At 36.8% G+C, this 15,707-nt stretch overlaps 1 protein-coding gene across 4 annotated transcripts in view; it reads right to left on the bottom strand.

Moving 5' to 3' along the window:
• Positions 1–10,677: 10,677 nt before the first annotated feature.
• The window catches only part of LOC111869120 (sorting nexin-29), a 40,271-nt gene continuing 35,241 nt past the window's right edge, over positions 10,678–15,707 (bottom strand). For all 4 annotated transcript variants that reach the window (XM_023860342.2, XM_023860340.2, XM_023860343.2 and 1 more), the window contains 3 exons: positions 15,352–15,491; positions 14,101–14,250; positions 10,678–12,401 (listed from right to left, as the gene is read on the bottom strand). In XM_023860342.2, coding sequence (XP_023716110.1) covers positions 14,115–14,250; positions 15,352–15,491 — 276 coding nt within the window. In that variant the 3' untranslated portion in view covers positions 10,678–12,401; positions 14,101–14,114. The remainder of the gene's footprint in view (positions 12,402–14,100; positions 14,251–15,351; positions 15,492–15,707) is intronic.

The following is a 15,707-nucleotide window of genomic DNA, read 5'->3' on the forward strand; positions in this document are numbered from 1 at the left end:
TAGTTAGTATTTTTAGTTATTGTAAGAAATAAGATGAAAGAAAAGAGAGCTGTTATAACCTAAATTTGTTACTGATAAGGGCCTCCCATAATTTGAGTGCCCTGGCACCCCCAACATTGTAAATATGGTCCCGCACGCCAGACAACATTCACATTTGTGAATTAAACCTCTCATTAACTGTCTAGTTGTAATGAAAGTTTACAATTGTGAGTGAATGCTGACAATTTAATATAGGCCTCCCCCACAGCCCAATTTTATAAAAATTGCAGATTTTTTTTACAGCAACAGTACTTTGAACATTTATGTTCACATTTTTATTTCCATTATAAGCATAAGTCATATTATCAACCCAAAGCCAGCTAAACTGCTTTAAAACCTTTATTTTGAACATTTTTCTGACACTTCCAATTCATACTTTTTCTCTTGTTTTATAAATCCACCACTACTGACTGACCAGAAATTCATGATTATTTAATTTGTACATTGAAATGAATAGTCTCTTCCAGGGGCAGGTCCCTATGACAGGTGCTATACATGACATCTTTGATACATTGTAGTAGAGTGAACAGACAACAGAGAATAGTGAGCTATGTTGAATTCCTGATATATAAATATATTTTTATATCTACTTAAGTTGAAGTAAAGAGTTGTGAGTTTATAGCCCTTTGGTGACATATTAAGTACTACATTTTTCTTACACTTACTAGTAACAGTCTGCATAGTAACTCGGTTAGATATTTGAGCATAGTTTGGTTCAAAATTATTACTATATTGCAGAGTTAAATGTGAAGGATGAACTTGTACTGAGACATTCCAAGAAAGAAGCTGGATACTACATGAGACTGTTACACTAATCAGTCTAACTGTATCATGCATTGCAATAGCAGTCTGTGTATTTTGTTAACAAATATTATATTTCTAACACTGTAATATGTAATCTCTAAATTTGAGTGTTTATATTTTTATATATTATTTTTAATAAATTTTATTATTGCTATCTGCTATCTTGTATTTTAATTTAATCTAAGACACCCTTATGTTTGCTTAGTAAGACATACTAGGTTTTCATCCTAATTCTGATGAGGTGCCTGCTCTACATCTTTTCCCCAAGCTCTCTCTAGACACTGTTCAGTAGCTGTTACATGAAGGGGAGAAATTACAGACATAAAAATATGGATAAAAGCTTTTTATGGATTTCCAACATATTTCACATGAGAAAGTGATGGATTGGAAGACAGCCAGGCATATAATGGGAAAATTATTAAATGTGCTCACTGTGTGCATGATGCATTTTACAATTCCTTAGGTTTTATAGGTAAAATGTAAATGTTACAATTTTCACATTATATACTCCTAAAATTAACATTTACCCAGAAGTCTTCTGTGGAATAAACTGTTCATATATAGGGTATAATAGCAAGTACAAATTGGAGCTTGTCCTACTTCTTCAAGATTGTTTTTGTATATTCATTGTTCACCACGTTTCTGCCATTATCCTTCCATACCTTTAGCATATTCCATCATCCCATGTTCCTTTCTCATATCTCCCATTTGCCATAATCATTCTTCTCCTTCGTGTTAAGACATAAATATCACTGTCATCCTTGCTGATTACTGCTGCTGTATCCTACAGCAATGGCACTACAATTAAGCATGACAGGATTAGTCTACTGTATATTTTTTATACTTTTTCAACTACACAGGTTAAAAAGAGTTATGTATGTATACACTTTTGGAATGAAATTTTCATTCATCCCCATAAATATCCAAATTGATAGTGGAGTTGGGAGCTGGGATTGCATAGTTGGTATAGGGACTGGCTATGGGCTGGATGACCGAGGGGTTGGAAGATGCAGTAGAGTCAAGAATTTTCTCTCCTACATGTCATCCAGACTGGCTTTGAGGCCCAGCCAGCTTCCTATCCAATGGGTAGGGTTGGGGGCACTTTCCCCAGGTAAGGGCATGAGGCTGACCACTCATCTCCAACTAGTGCTGAGGTCAAGAAAATATCTGTCTATAAATCCACCCCCCATATGCCTGCATGGAGTAGTGCTTAATTAAGTACAGCAACAACTCTGCCTTGATAGTGGAGTCGGACAATGTTGTTATCTTTATATCAGTATTTTTTACACATACATATTGCAGGCATCAGCTTGGTAAACACATGCCATAATAGAGGTACTGTTGGAAACAGTGTTTCCTACTAGTCCATGCAAAGGGGTTATGAGGAGGACAACTGAAGTAAGAAGATGCAGCTGGAAGGGAGCTGTCATTCTGGGAGAACTTGAGCATGGAAGCAGAGGAATAGCCATTGTCAGAAGCCATTACCAGGAAACGTCTAGTAATACACTTAGAGCACTAGTGTGTGTGTGTGTGTAAGAGAGAGAGAGAGAGAGCGTGATTTGTAAAGTATGGCTATCAGTGATTGTGCTATAATTAAGTATAATTACGAGTTGTGTGTTAAAGTGGTCAATAAATCCAATCTAAAACCCCTGTCAATAGTCACACATACACACAACAATATTCTAATTGTCGTACAAGTTAACAGACCAAATGCTTGCTAATCAAGCAAAACAGCCACCCCTGTATACATGAGATGTTACATTCACACTTAACAGTTAACATCAAGTGAAACCAGACACACGGGTAAATCAACCAGTGTCTAACCACACATTTTACATTACAGTCTTCTGGGATGTGATACTATGTAGTTTGGTAGATACATACCTCTATAAAGGTTATGTTCCTCCCAAATACTGGTACTGATCTGCCAAACTGCATTGCATCACATCCTAGAAGCCTGTAATCTTTACATTCACTGCTATGAAAACAAACGTAACACATACGTTTTGTACTCTTACTGGTATCACTTATACAACAATACTGCATTGTGCATATAAATTTCTTTTGCAAATAACAACAATTTATTTTCTGGCAGTAGGTTGTGTACAGTAATTTTGTGGGCATACATACCTTATGTTAGTTTCATGACACTGTGTGTCTAAGAATCTCTAAAATATATTACATACATAATAAAGAATATGAAAATGTACACAGTCATAAAAGCATGACAAGATAATGTTATGGGCTATTATAATGACTAAGAACCTGGCATTCTACTTTACAATTATTTGTGAGGAACTTTCAGTCAGACAGATGGTTACCCTTTTATATACATGCATTTGGTTATTATGTCAAGTCTTAGAAGGCATTCAGATCATGGCTTTCTGGGCTGTCACTTTTGTAGACTAGTGTAGGTGGTTACCAATATTCAGAGAACATGCTGCCTCCATCTTTACATTGGCCTCTGAAACAATGGTATCCACCTATATTTGACTACATGATAATAGAACTCAGAAGAACACAATCTGAAAAGTTCACTGCTGTGAAAACCTGAAAATCTGTGATAAAAGGAGCCCTGTAACAGTAAATCGCTACTATTATAGGGACATATTTTCAATATTTGCACAACATCTTATCTGTCAATAGTTTTATCTGTATTGTTAGAAACCTGTTGCTGAACATTAAATTACTATGTAATATACGAGTATTAACTTACTTCAACAGACATCTTCAAAGAACAGTGAAGGTAAAGCTGTTCTGGGCTTAATTAAGCACCATACCAGGAAAACCTATGGGGGAACAGAGGAATAGCTCCACCATTCTTAACCTTGGGACTAGATGGAGTGGTCATCTTCACACCTTTCTGGACAATTGGCTCATAGATGGCGGTAAGGTTGTCAGCCTTATGCACTGGCTGTCCTTTACCCCCAAGAATATTCCTTGTACTCATTTCTGTTAGAGGCTGAATTGACCCCAGGGCCATAGTGTGGTTGGAAGGATTAGGTAAATTGAGAAAATCCAGTGACCTCATCGGCTTGTAGCATAGTGCCTCAACTAACTATGCTACTGCATGCCACTTCTATAAGACTACACAGTGTTTTAATCCAGAAGACTATAATCATAAGTTTAAAGTGCCATGAAAACCTCCACTAGACAGCTGTTACAGTTTTTCAGTTTCACATATTGAAATACTTGTATATTTATGCTAATACTGACATTGGGGCACCCATGGCTAATTCTTTGGCTTGCTTGCAATATTTTTGTCAAACTGAAAGTAATTGATACATAGATGATATTTGAACCACTATAAGAATTAAATACTAGATAAGCAGCATGCATACCCCATCTACCTCACATAAAAAAGAGCCAACTCAATAAACACTCATAGCAAATTACAATACAGTGTCACTGCTGTGAGGTTGTGGTGTGAGCATTGGAATGTGAAGATCAAGGAAGGTGAGACTCAGGCAATCTATTTCTCCAGAAGATGTAGAATTCATGATAAACTCAAACTAAATGGAAAGAACAATCCATCTGTAAATAATGAAAAACGTCTTGGTGTCATCTTCGATAAAATGATGTAGACTACGCATCAAAATGACCGTAGCCAAGGCCTTGGGGTATATACATGACACAACACTCAAAAACAAGCATCTGAACGCAAATATTAAACTCATCGTGTATGCAGCACTAATTACACTAACAGAGTTCTCTGCACTGTTGGTGACAATTCACAGGTGCACACCAGTTTGTATTTGCACATGGCATTCAAAATTCCATATGTGTACGATTAGATAACTAAATTATGCAGGAGACAGGCACAAACAATGCAAACTCATCAAACTCCAACGTTTGTATAACTGGAGAAGGAGAAGCCATACATAGGAAATACAAGAGGCTTAAACTTGGCAGCGGTCAGGCATACAACCATTCAAGTGTCTAAATGCTATTCTGGAGGGGTTAAATAAGTTAAGGCATAAAATAATGTACAAGCCTGCATTGACACAGTTCTCTGTATATATTAGAATCGAGTGACAAATTGTATTTAGTGTATATAATGTATACATGCCCCTACTTAGTCAACGTGTGAGTAAGGTAACTCCTAGCGGCCTCCGTAGTCTAGGGGTAACGTTCCCACCTCATGACTCAAGGGTATGCGGGCTCAAAAACCCGGCGGAGGTCGTGGAATTTTTAAGGGCAGAAAAATTCAGGGAACAAGTTCTCCGGGAGGGACTTTAAGCCGTGGGTCCCGTGTCGTAGATTTACGGCATGTAAAAGAACCTCATGTCTCTAGGAGACCTCTGAGCAAAATTAGGCCAAGTTTCCTGCCCAACTAGTTTCCAATTCCTCCGGTAGATGGGGGAAGTATCAGGTACCACTGCCAGAGGAGGGGGGACCTCTCTGACAGAAAGGGACTAGAGTATTAGATACCAGTGCCAAGTAGAGGGTAGAAACCTTGCTGGCAGAAAGGGACTAGGAACCCCTGCCAGAGGAGGAACGACCTCGCTGACAGAAAGGGACTGATAATAAGCACCAGTACCGGTAGGGTATGGAGACAGTAGAAATTAAAGAGGGACGCACAATGGACCAGTAACCGGTCTAAGTGCATGGGGAAACCCACCCCCTCAATACGGAATACGGAAAGGTAACTCCTGGTTAATGATGGAATAAGTGGAACACCTACTTAGAAAGACAAACCCCTCTTCTCATAAAAGTGGAGGTTCAATCATATTAAAAAAGAAAAAAACATAATGGTCTTAGAAGTGAATAAATATATGGTAATGGGTCCCCACTGTTTGATACCATGAATGACTGCGCTAGCTGGTTGCCAGCAGCAAGCTTATGCTCTGCTCTCCTCTGAACGCTCAAAAACAGCTGCACACAAGTATGAGGAATAACCCTGCACTACAAGTACACATCCAACTACATTATAAGGAACACCAATGCATACTACAGGGAAATACTAACACAATTACCAATACATGTTACACATACAGTAAAATATTGGCGCATAAGCAAGAGTATATTTTGGAATTGTATCATTAGTGGAAGTGCAGTAATTTTTTAAACATCTGATGATGACATCAGTCAAAACATATAGTGCACCAGAGTTGTGAAACATAATTTAAAATTAGAGTGAATTATATGATTTTAACACAAGTTTGCATGCGAGATGGTGAATGTGAAGTTAAAATCAAGTTTTTAAGTTTAATCCCTAAACCCTGAATTTTATTTTATTTTATTTTCTTCTGTTGCTTTATGATGCTGTATTGCCTGCTGGGGTTATTTGGTGTTGAATGACATGGCAAGATGAATGGCAATGAATTGAGAGTGATTCAGGAGGAAGCAGTTATGACATCTTTTAACCTTTGCCTGTTCTATTTGAAACCTTGATGTGTGGTGCTATCAGCCCAGATATTTTTAGGGTGTTTAATTTTTAGCCTACCTTCCTTATTTTGAAAAAATTAAAGTAGGCTTATACAGTTTCCATTCTGTCTGTGAATCCCCTCCCCTATACATGCAACAAGAGAACTGTTGAATGTCTGTGCACCCGCCTATTATTCCTGTCGCAACGAAGAATTGTTAGAGGTGTCATATCAAAGGAAAGTAGGTGATTAGTTCTTATCAACATTTTTTTGGCAGGGAGGAGTGGCTCTGAACATTGAACTGAGGCAAACTTTAAAATGAGATAATTTAACACTGAGATTATTGATGCGGGATCGTTGAAACTGAACATTAAAAAGGGCAAACTTTACATTGTGTCATATATCAGAAGATCATAATTTAAATATCCACAATGAAGGGAACCTCAAATCCTATAAATCCACATACTTTTTCTCTGTTTATACTATACAGAGTTTGACTCATATAACAGATAATTTATCCCTGAAGTTTGTCTAAATTTTGAATCCTGTTAATCACCCCATTACAGAACAGACTCACAGATATGTTTCAATATCCAAACCCTCCTACCAGCATATTTTAGCATTTTGTGTCACTGATGCATGCATATGTTTTGTTACAATTTACCAGAGATTAAAAGAACTTGCTCAGTTGTTTACTGTACAAGTTTAATTTCTACCTGTTTATTCTTCTGAGAACTTTCCAGTCAACTTTCAAAGTTTTATTTACTTGAAAATGCTGCATTTACTACTGAATTTCTGATCAGTCATTATACATATGCCAGTAAATATAGTGTAAACACTAAGTAAGGTTTATTTGGGAAGCAGCAGATTTGAACAGAAATCTGAGGAAAATCTCGAATGGAGGAAATTTACACTGAAATTCTTGACTTTGGATTGCTAAGCAGAATAGATCACTGTAGGTTGCGGTGCAAGAGCTGAGAAGGCCCACCCTTTATACATTAATTGGATTGCTGAAGTTGAAGGTTAAGTGAGGAAAATCCTTAAACCAAGGAATATTACATGGGTGTTATACTGTAATAAAGAAGAGATGGATGGCATAAATATCAAAATTGTAACTAGGAAACTTTAATCAACTACAAATCTGTCAAAGGGACATCAAATTCTGATGTAGGCAGCTGGAGGCATATCAGCCTCCTTACTTCTTCATGATGTCCACTTGAATTCCTAATAATTATAACACTATAAAAACAAAGGTGCAAACAGTCTAGCATCTCAACACAGAAAAGCACAGCTTAAACATTTTCATTAAAATCTTATCTGTCATTCTGCCATGTCAAAACTGAATTAGAAACCAACACTTTGGAGACCTGCGGTGTATGCAGCATCAGGGTCAATGTGGGAAATGACCATTAGATGCATATACGTACATATACATATCAGCAACATCTGGTCATTTCCCACAGTGACCCTGATGATGGAGACAGAGAAGGTCTTCAAAACTGTTTATAAATAAATTTTTATGTGCTATTGCCCAATAAAATTTTAGTGCATTCACTCACTGCAAAAGTTTAAAATCTTACACAGATTTATTCCTCTTTAGCAAAAATTAGGCCATGCACACAGATGTATGCCTAATATATAATATGCCCTTTATAAGAGACTGTTTTTATGTGCTGTAGGTTTTCATATTTTTATTTCAGGCATAAAATAATTAAACAAATACAAAAGCAGGAAAGACAAAGCCGAATGCTTACGTAAATCTGATTGAAAAATGCATGTGATGAAAGGTAAGAACTTAATACTATGAGAATTTTCAAAATGAGAGCATGAAATCTGTGCACACACAAAAAGGTTTTGTATTAACATAAGGGTTATGCCACTTCATAAAACATGTTCACTTCATGCTTTTAACCCCTTCTCTGGAACATCCTGCATGTAAGTCTACCCTCAGCTGCCATACCATTTCAGCAAAGGATGTATAACTGATTTTTTGAATGATACAAATGATAAAATATAGATGAAAACAGACTTAACATGACACAATATGTCATAAACGTTACAGAGTATACATGTCATTTAATGTACATAAGCAATGACTGTCATTCATGACATCTTACATCATTACTGGAAATGTAATAACACTTAATATAAACAAATACCACATTTTCTGGAATACCCTGCACATCCCAAACTTGTGAAACAGAAAAAACATACATGAATTTAATTATTACAGTATATATATGTTGAGTATATATGTAAGTGTATATAATACATGTCTATTTACAATATTGTATTTAAGCATCCTGTTGCATTTCTATAACATTCACATAGAATATTTACATTACAGTTCTGTCAACAATGGAACCACTTTATTCCTTAGAATTTTCACTTCTTATAACATGTTTCGGCCCCAACCAGCCATCATCTGGTACTTAAATTTGCCAAAAGTGTTACCTCCATTGAAAGACTGGTCATAGATTTCACATGTAACTGTACTGTACCATATTAATGTTATGGTTGAATGTATGTATAAGGAGTGGGCCTTCTCAGCCTTTGCACAGTGACCTACAGTGGTCTAAGTGGTTACAATCCAGCTAACATCAGTCAATCCACCATACACCATGACTCACTTTCTATTGCAATTAACTAAAATTTCATTAAAGTTTTTAAAATTCAATTTAAATTTTACATTTTTAATTTTTTTAATTATTCTTCTTAAATTTTGTCCACTTCCTACATCTCTCTAGGTGTCACCCACTTGTCCAAACAGTATATATTTCGACCGTCCTTGTTTTTGTGTCGGCAGCCTGTTGTTTAAATGTGCAAGCCCACTGCTGTGGTTATGTTTGCCCTTGTCTATACATCATTCAGTCCACCAGTGTATGGTGTTGTCCTCACTGTAGAAGATGTTTGGGCCGAAACATGTTGTAAAAAGTGAAAACTGTAAGGAATAAAGTGGTTGCATTGTTGATGGGACTGTAGTGTAAATATTCTATGTGAATACATAAAGTCTTTAAATTAAGAAATCATATGCTTAGTTTATTTTCACTACAGCCTCATACTCTTCAGGATCTGATATACTGCCATTGGGAGAGACTTCTTTTCTTACATAAATAGTTTATTCTAAACAAATGCTTGATCCATCACCTGCTGGCCTTGAAAATTTGTCCACATTCTTTTGTGAATGCTAAGGCCTGAAACTGGCACATTCTTGTTGATAAGGCATACTTGTGCAATGCTGCTTCTTACTTATGTATTCACAAAGGCTGTCTTCTCTTTCAGAATATCTCTCATACAACTTTCAATAACATTTTATTTTCTATCAGTGGTGAAATTCATTATGCTGAATTTTTGTATTATTTCCAGTTTTCACTGATTGTGNTGAAAGAACATAATCTTTTATATTCATTTAGGAGATACAAAAATTGCATATAATATCTCAAAGATTAACACCCACTCATGCACTGTGACTTCATTTTAGTGCAGTTTAGAAGTTGTGAAAGTTAAGATGGCATTCAGAATTAGTCTTATGAATGCTATAATTAATAAGCTGCAAATCATTACCAGCCTTGTCAAGAATATGCCATGAACCACAATTTTGAGTTGCCTAGAAAAAAAACACAGGGTATTTGAGGGGGAAAAAAAACATTGTAGCATGCAGACCCATGGCTGGACAACAAATGTGAGATAAGCAAATATGGAAGAGCAAATGCTGAGTAACAGCTTCGCAAACAAACATGTTCCCATGGAATCGACTCAACTACAATGTGAAGTGGTGTTTTCTTTGTGGTCCTTGCTGAGATGTTATAAGTGGGACTAACTGGAAGCTTCAGTCAGTCAGTGAAGAGAAAAGTAAAAGGTTGATGTGAGATGGCCTCCAGCCTGAGTGTTACTCAGTCGGAGCAATGAGTTAGTTATGAGACATTTGCCAGCCAGTAAGAATGTAAATATGAGAACTGAGTTGGAGACGATCAGAAGAGTAGGAGTTGGTGTGAGACAGCCGCCAGTGTAGGAGCGAGTCACTGCAGTACAGTGCAGGAAAGTGAAGAGTTGGTTGGTGAGTTAGTGAGTTGGAGAACTGCAGGTCAGTCATTGTGAGCTGTTGCTGTTAGAAGCTGGTAGCTGAGGCATGGGGATAGTTCAGGGAACATCCGCCATTGGAAACTGTTACCAGGACACTAGTGGAGACTGTAACTAACTGGGAACATTAGTGTGCGTGTGTGTGTGTAAGAGTGAACTGTAATATGCAGTCACAAGTTGTGTGTTAATATGTTCGATAAATCATATCACCAATCCAAACCCTGTCTATAGCCACAGTAACACGTGACAACATATAAATATATGGGTAATTAACAAAGCATAAAGTGCACATCCACTTAAGATCATACTGGTCACCATAAAGTTTTAGACACTTAACACTTACATACACATACATACACACACAACATTCATTTGTATAAGNGTAAATATACGGGTAATTAACAAAGCATAAAGTGCACATCCCCTTAAGATCATATTGGTCACCATAAAGTTTTCGACACTTATACACTTACATACACATACATACACACACAACATTCATTTGTATAAGTCCAACTTAAAATCTAAAGCACAGAAAGAATGATGGCTTTCCATCCTGAGTTGTATCAAGCCCTGCATGCAGCTCCAGTTGCTGCTATATACATAGATTATGAAAAGGAACTTCTTATAACTCATATATATTTCTTCCCCTGTATGTTTTCAGGGGTCCAACATTATTATTTTAGTAATGACCAATAGACATACTCATTTAAAATGAACAGTTTTGTTACATTATATAATTATCACTACATAGGACCAAACTTGAAAATCAAGTTTACAGGCAAAGCATTGCAACATAAAAGGATAATGTCCTGAATGGTAGGCCTAATGTCTTTCTCATAAACAAGCAGTCACAAAAAAAACATGTCATGAACATTGGATTTTCAACATATACTTGAGGACTCTCACTGTCAAATTTCATTTGGTGGTGGCCCATAAAAAGGCATTGCGAACATAAAAATGCATAATGCTAATTATCATGCATTGTACTGTGATTGTCAGTGAATTAAGTTAAAAAAATGTTCAACTTTACTTAGGAATACAAAAACAAGTGCTTAGATTTGAATGTGGCAGATATAAAGATAAATGATCAAGGAACATCCAACAACTTCACAGCATGGTTAAAGATAGAGAGGTTTCAGTGGTACAAACAGAGGCTTGCCCATGTCAGAGGGGAAAAAAGTGTGTGTGTGTGTGTGTGTGTGTGTGTGTGGGGGGGGGTTATTAGAGTGCCCAAAGTGCCAGGCAACTTGATTGAGTTTCGAACTGGGCTGTAATGTAGCGTGCTTATGTAAGAGTCACCTTAACTTTACATACTGCAGGTGCACAGCAAATAGTGGGCAAGACTTGTTCATAAAAGATGGTTCCTCTTACGCAACTGGTTGTGGGTACAAGATGTTATGTTACGTATGAGAACATCTTTAACTTTAGGGTTCAGATAATTCTAAAAGCATTGAGAATGTTGAATTGTTCTTCATTATTTTCATACTTTCAATAGTCACTTCAAAAGAGAATAAATGTTGCCATACTTTTTAAATACTGGTGTTGTACTGTGATACATGTAATCAGAAGTTGGGAGACAGACTTCAAGATTATATATTCATAATTTCATCATTTTCAGATATTGCAAGTAACAATTAAAACAGGGATCTTTTTAACTTTACAAATTCTTGATATATCGAGATTACACTGTATTTTCGGTAGAATCACTGACAAACACAGCTCAATAACTGGCAAAAATGTAAGTGCAAAAACTGTAACACTAAAGCTCCAAAGAATGAAGCATGTACTGTATGTAAATAACTTCATTTTGAACCGCAAACAATGTTATATGCTTGCATTTTCATCTGCTCTTAAATTCCACAGTTGGGTACAGGTAAAATTAATTAATAATAATGTTGGTATCTTATTAGTTTCTTCTCAATAAATGCTTGAGTCTGGGAAGGAATGACATGATGTGCTTCCGCTGGTGAGATCATCATTCAGCTCTTTAGACACTGGGATTCCTGTGTCACCTTCTTGATGGGTTCCATTGCATTCATATGCAGCCCTTCAGTATCCTTTGGTTGATGCACAGCAGCATCTAGCTGATCATATGTCACCTCCGTCATACTGTCCGAATGAAATATTACAGAGACTTTGGTGTTAAGAAACTGGAAGAATCAGTCACAAAGGAGCTTTCACAAGCCAGAATTGGAGGTAGAGGCGACATACGTACTTGTTCTGACTAGATGAGGGCAAGGATAACAACACGTCCCAAAACAATAATCTCCCTCTCAGTAATGCTGATGGTTGTATTTCTTCCAAGGAATAACTTTAACCTGTGCTGTATTTATTTAAGCACAACCATTTCTTGAGCTATGTCTGTCTTAATTTAAATTAAGAATACAGGTAAGACTTCTGTATCCCCTAGTGACCATAGTATGAAACATGTCTAATTTATGTTGCACTGTAACATGCCTAGTTATTGTATTATGTATAACTAAAAAGTCTGAAGTATAGCTTTCAACATCTTTAATAAAAACAGTATATCCTTTATAACTGATTATTTACACATATGAGAATTGGAGAATGAGTACAAGAGTAATGTTCATACTAACACAAGGATGTTCAATAAGTAATATCCAAGGGTCTGACAATGATGTATAACACTAAGGAATATTGGGGTTTTTGACTTTGTCCCTCGTCTGGTATTCTATAAAATGCAAAAGAGCACAATGTTTCAGAAACTGGATCTGTTTCCATCCTCAGGTGAGGGTTTGGAGACATCTGCTCTGTTGGATTGGTTAGAAAGAGCTAACCTCAGTCACTTGATGGTCCAGTGATTGAGGTTAGCTCATTCTAGCTGATCAAAAAGAGCAGATGTCTCCCACCCCTTACCCGAGGATGGAAACAGGTCCAGTTTCCAAAACGTTCTTTTGCATTTTATAGAATACCAGATGATGGACAAAGTCCAAGAACCAAGTAGTCCTGAATCCTTGGGTGTGTTACACTTGTTTTAATTATTTTGAAATGAAGTAAAAAAAACATGAAATAAGAAATAAATCCTCTATGTCTATACATAATCACCAGAGTGGCTCAGAAGTTTGTCCCAGTGGTACACCACATGCTGAATTCCCACAGAAAAGAAATAATGACTGTGTTTGCACCCATTGATACATCTTCCTTTCATCTCATATCTGAAGATTTTTCTATTGAAGTGTTCCCTCAGTGGTACAAAGAAGTGTAAATTCCTTGGCACAAGACATAATGTCCCCACTGAAACAGCTCCAGGAGTGGTGCTGTAATATCAGCTGCACGGGGAAGGGTACCTCAACCAAATGGCTATCACAGTGCTGTGTAATAACAGTACAACATTCACTGTGATCCCACCATGCAGGAACTGAAGAAGAACGATGTCCTTTATACCCCAAAATACTGTCAATAAAAACATTCTCACAGATTGCTGGGACAGTCTTCCCTATCCAGCATTCAGCCTGGACATTGTGCCTAGTGATTTCCACTTCTGGATCACTGAGGAAACCTGCTGAAGGGAATAATTTCTGACATGATGATAAGATGAAACCCAAGGTGCATGTGCAGGTGGAAACAATGGATCCTTGTGTGATTAAACATGTGGTACATCACTGGGACAAATGTCTCAGTTGGTCTGGCGATTATGTGGAGAAATCAGAGGGTCCATCATTTACTCCTTGTTGTTTTGGATGTCTAAATCAAAGTAATAAATAGAGCATAACACACTTCAGAACAGCTTGTGAACAGCCTCATTTTATGTTTAAGGGAACACCAACAACCATTTTGTCACACTCACCCACTGCGCCTCTGTTATAGTCCTGTGTAGTGAGGGGAATGCTCCAGTGTCTGGTTGTTTTCTGCTCCACTACGAGCCAGTCTTGAGAACAAGTTGCGTGAATTTGGTCGTTTTCGTCGGCTTCTGTCATCCACACTGTTACACACATCTCTGTTTAAAAAATACCACACAATGACACCAAAGAACTCAAGTGGTTAGAATACTGTTAAATGGCGGGATCCACAAACAGCCATTCATCATGAGTACACATTGGTGAAATTCATTTCGCGATCTCAATCTGTGACAGTGTCACGAACATGACGATATGAGATCAGTGCTACCAGTGCAGCACCGCAGGCATGGGATCTACAGACTTCATGGAAGTCTAAGAACATTTTTAATTCTTTCAGTTCAGATGCTACTGACAATGACATTTTGAATTATTCGTTATTTTTATATATGTTATAATTACTTCAAAGAAGAACCAACATTATTGTACCTATATTTAAAATTTAGTGCCATATTGTGCATATTGTCATGTGTTAGTAACCAATTTATAGCAAGAAATTTGAAACTGACTGTAGTAATTGTGGGATATCACTATCAACTTCTTACTAAATGTTATCCAATATTCTTCTCTCAAGGTAAAGTTCATATGTAGACAAAATTATTGGGATCATCAGTGTTATTTTTGACATAACAGATCAAATAGTGATCAGATTTTTTGTATTCATCAGATACTGGAGGAAAAAAATGGGAGCACAATGAGACAGTACATCAGCTATTCACAGGCTTCAAGAAAGCCTATGATTCAGTAAGGAGAGAAGTATTGTGCAATATTCTCATAGAGTTTGGGGAATCCATGAAACTAGTTAGGTTGATTAAAATGTGTTTAAATGCAATGTATAGTAAAGTCCGTATAGGCAAACATTTGTCTGATAATTTCCCTATCCAAAGTGGTCTAAAATGAGATGCTATATCTCCAATGCTTTTCAACTTTTCTTTTGAATGCGCCATTAGGAAGGTCTTCTTAGTCTATCTAGGTTAGTCTTCTTAGTTTGCTATGTCTTCACTGGCTGTTGCTTAGTAGTGTCTCCCAATGATGTCCTCTTCATTGAGTGCATCCTGTTGTGTTTATTATACAAGAATCTTTATTAGAATCCATCACAACACAACCATGAGATGGTTTTCACATCAACTGTCATGAGGCTGATTGCCTGAGAAGGTTTCTAATGCCATCATATAATATTACTAGACAGATGGGAAACTCACCCAAAGAACGGTACAAGTCCTATGAGAAGCTCCTTGTCCGGTGCAGTGGCAAGATCAATATTTGTTTGCACTAAATGATTCATTACACAACGTAAGTAATGCTGCAGTCTGCGACGACGTTCCTCAACAAACCTGGCATCCTGCACGTATAACACACCATCTCCATATTAGATACATGACGGCAAAATATAGTTCAGTATCTTGCAGCATACCAGAACATGTACAGTTGTATGTGCAGCATTACCCTCAATATAACTTGAGAAAAGAACAGTAATTACATACTGATAAATGATTAGTTTCAAAAAAGACAAAGTCAAAATATACCAAATTCATGACTTATAAAAAAAAATCATTAT

Source organism: Cryptotermes secundus, unplaced genomic scaffold, assembly GCF_002891405.2.
Source record: "Cryptotermes secundus unplaced genomic scaffold, Csec_1.0 scaffold618, whole genome shotgun sequence".
In the NCBI taxonomy this organism is placed as follows: domain Eukaryota; kingdom Metazoa; phylum Arthropoda; class Insecta; order Blattodea; family Kalotermitidae; genus Cryptotermes; species Cryptotermes secundus.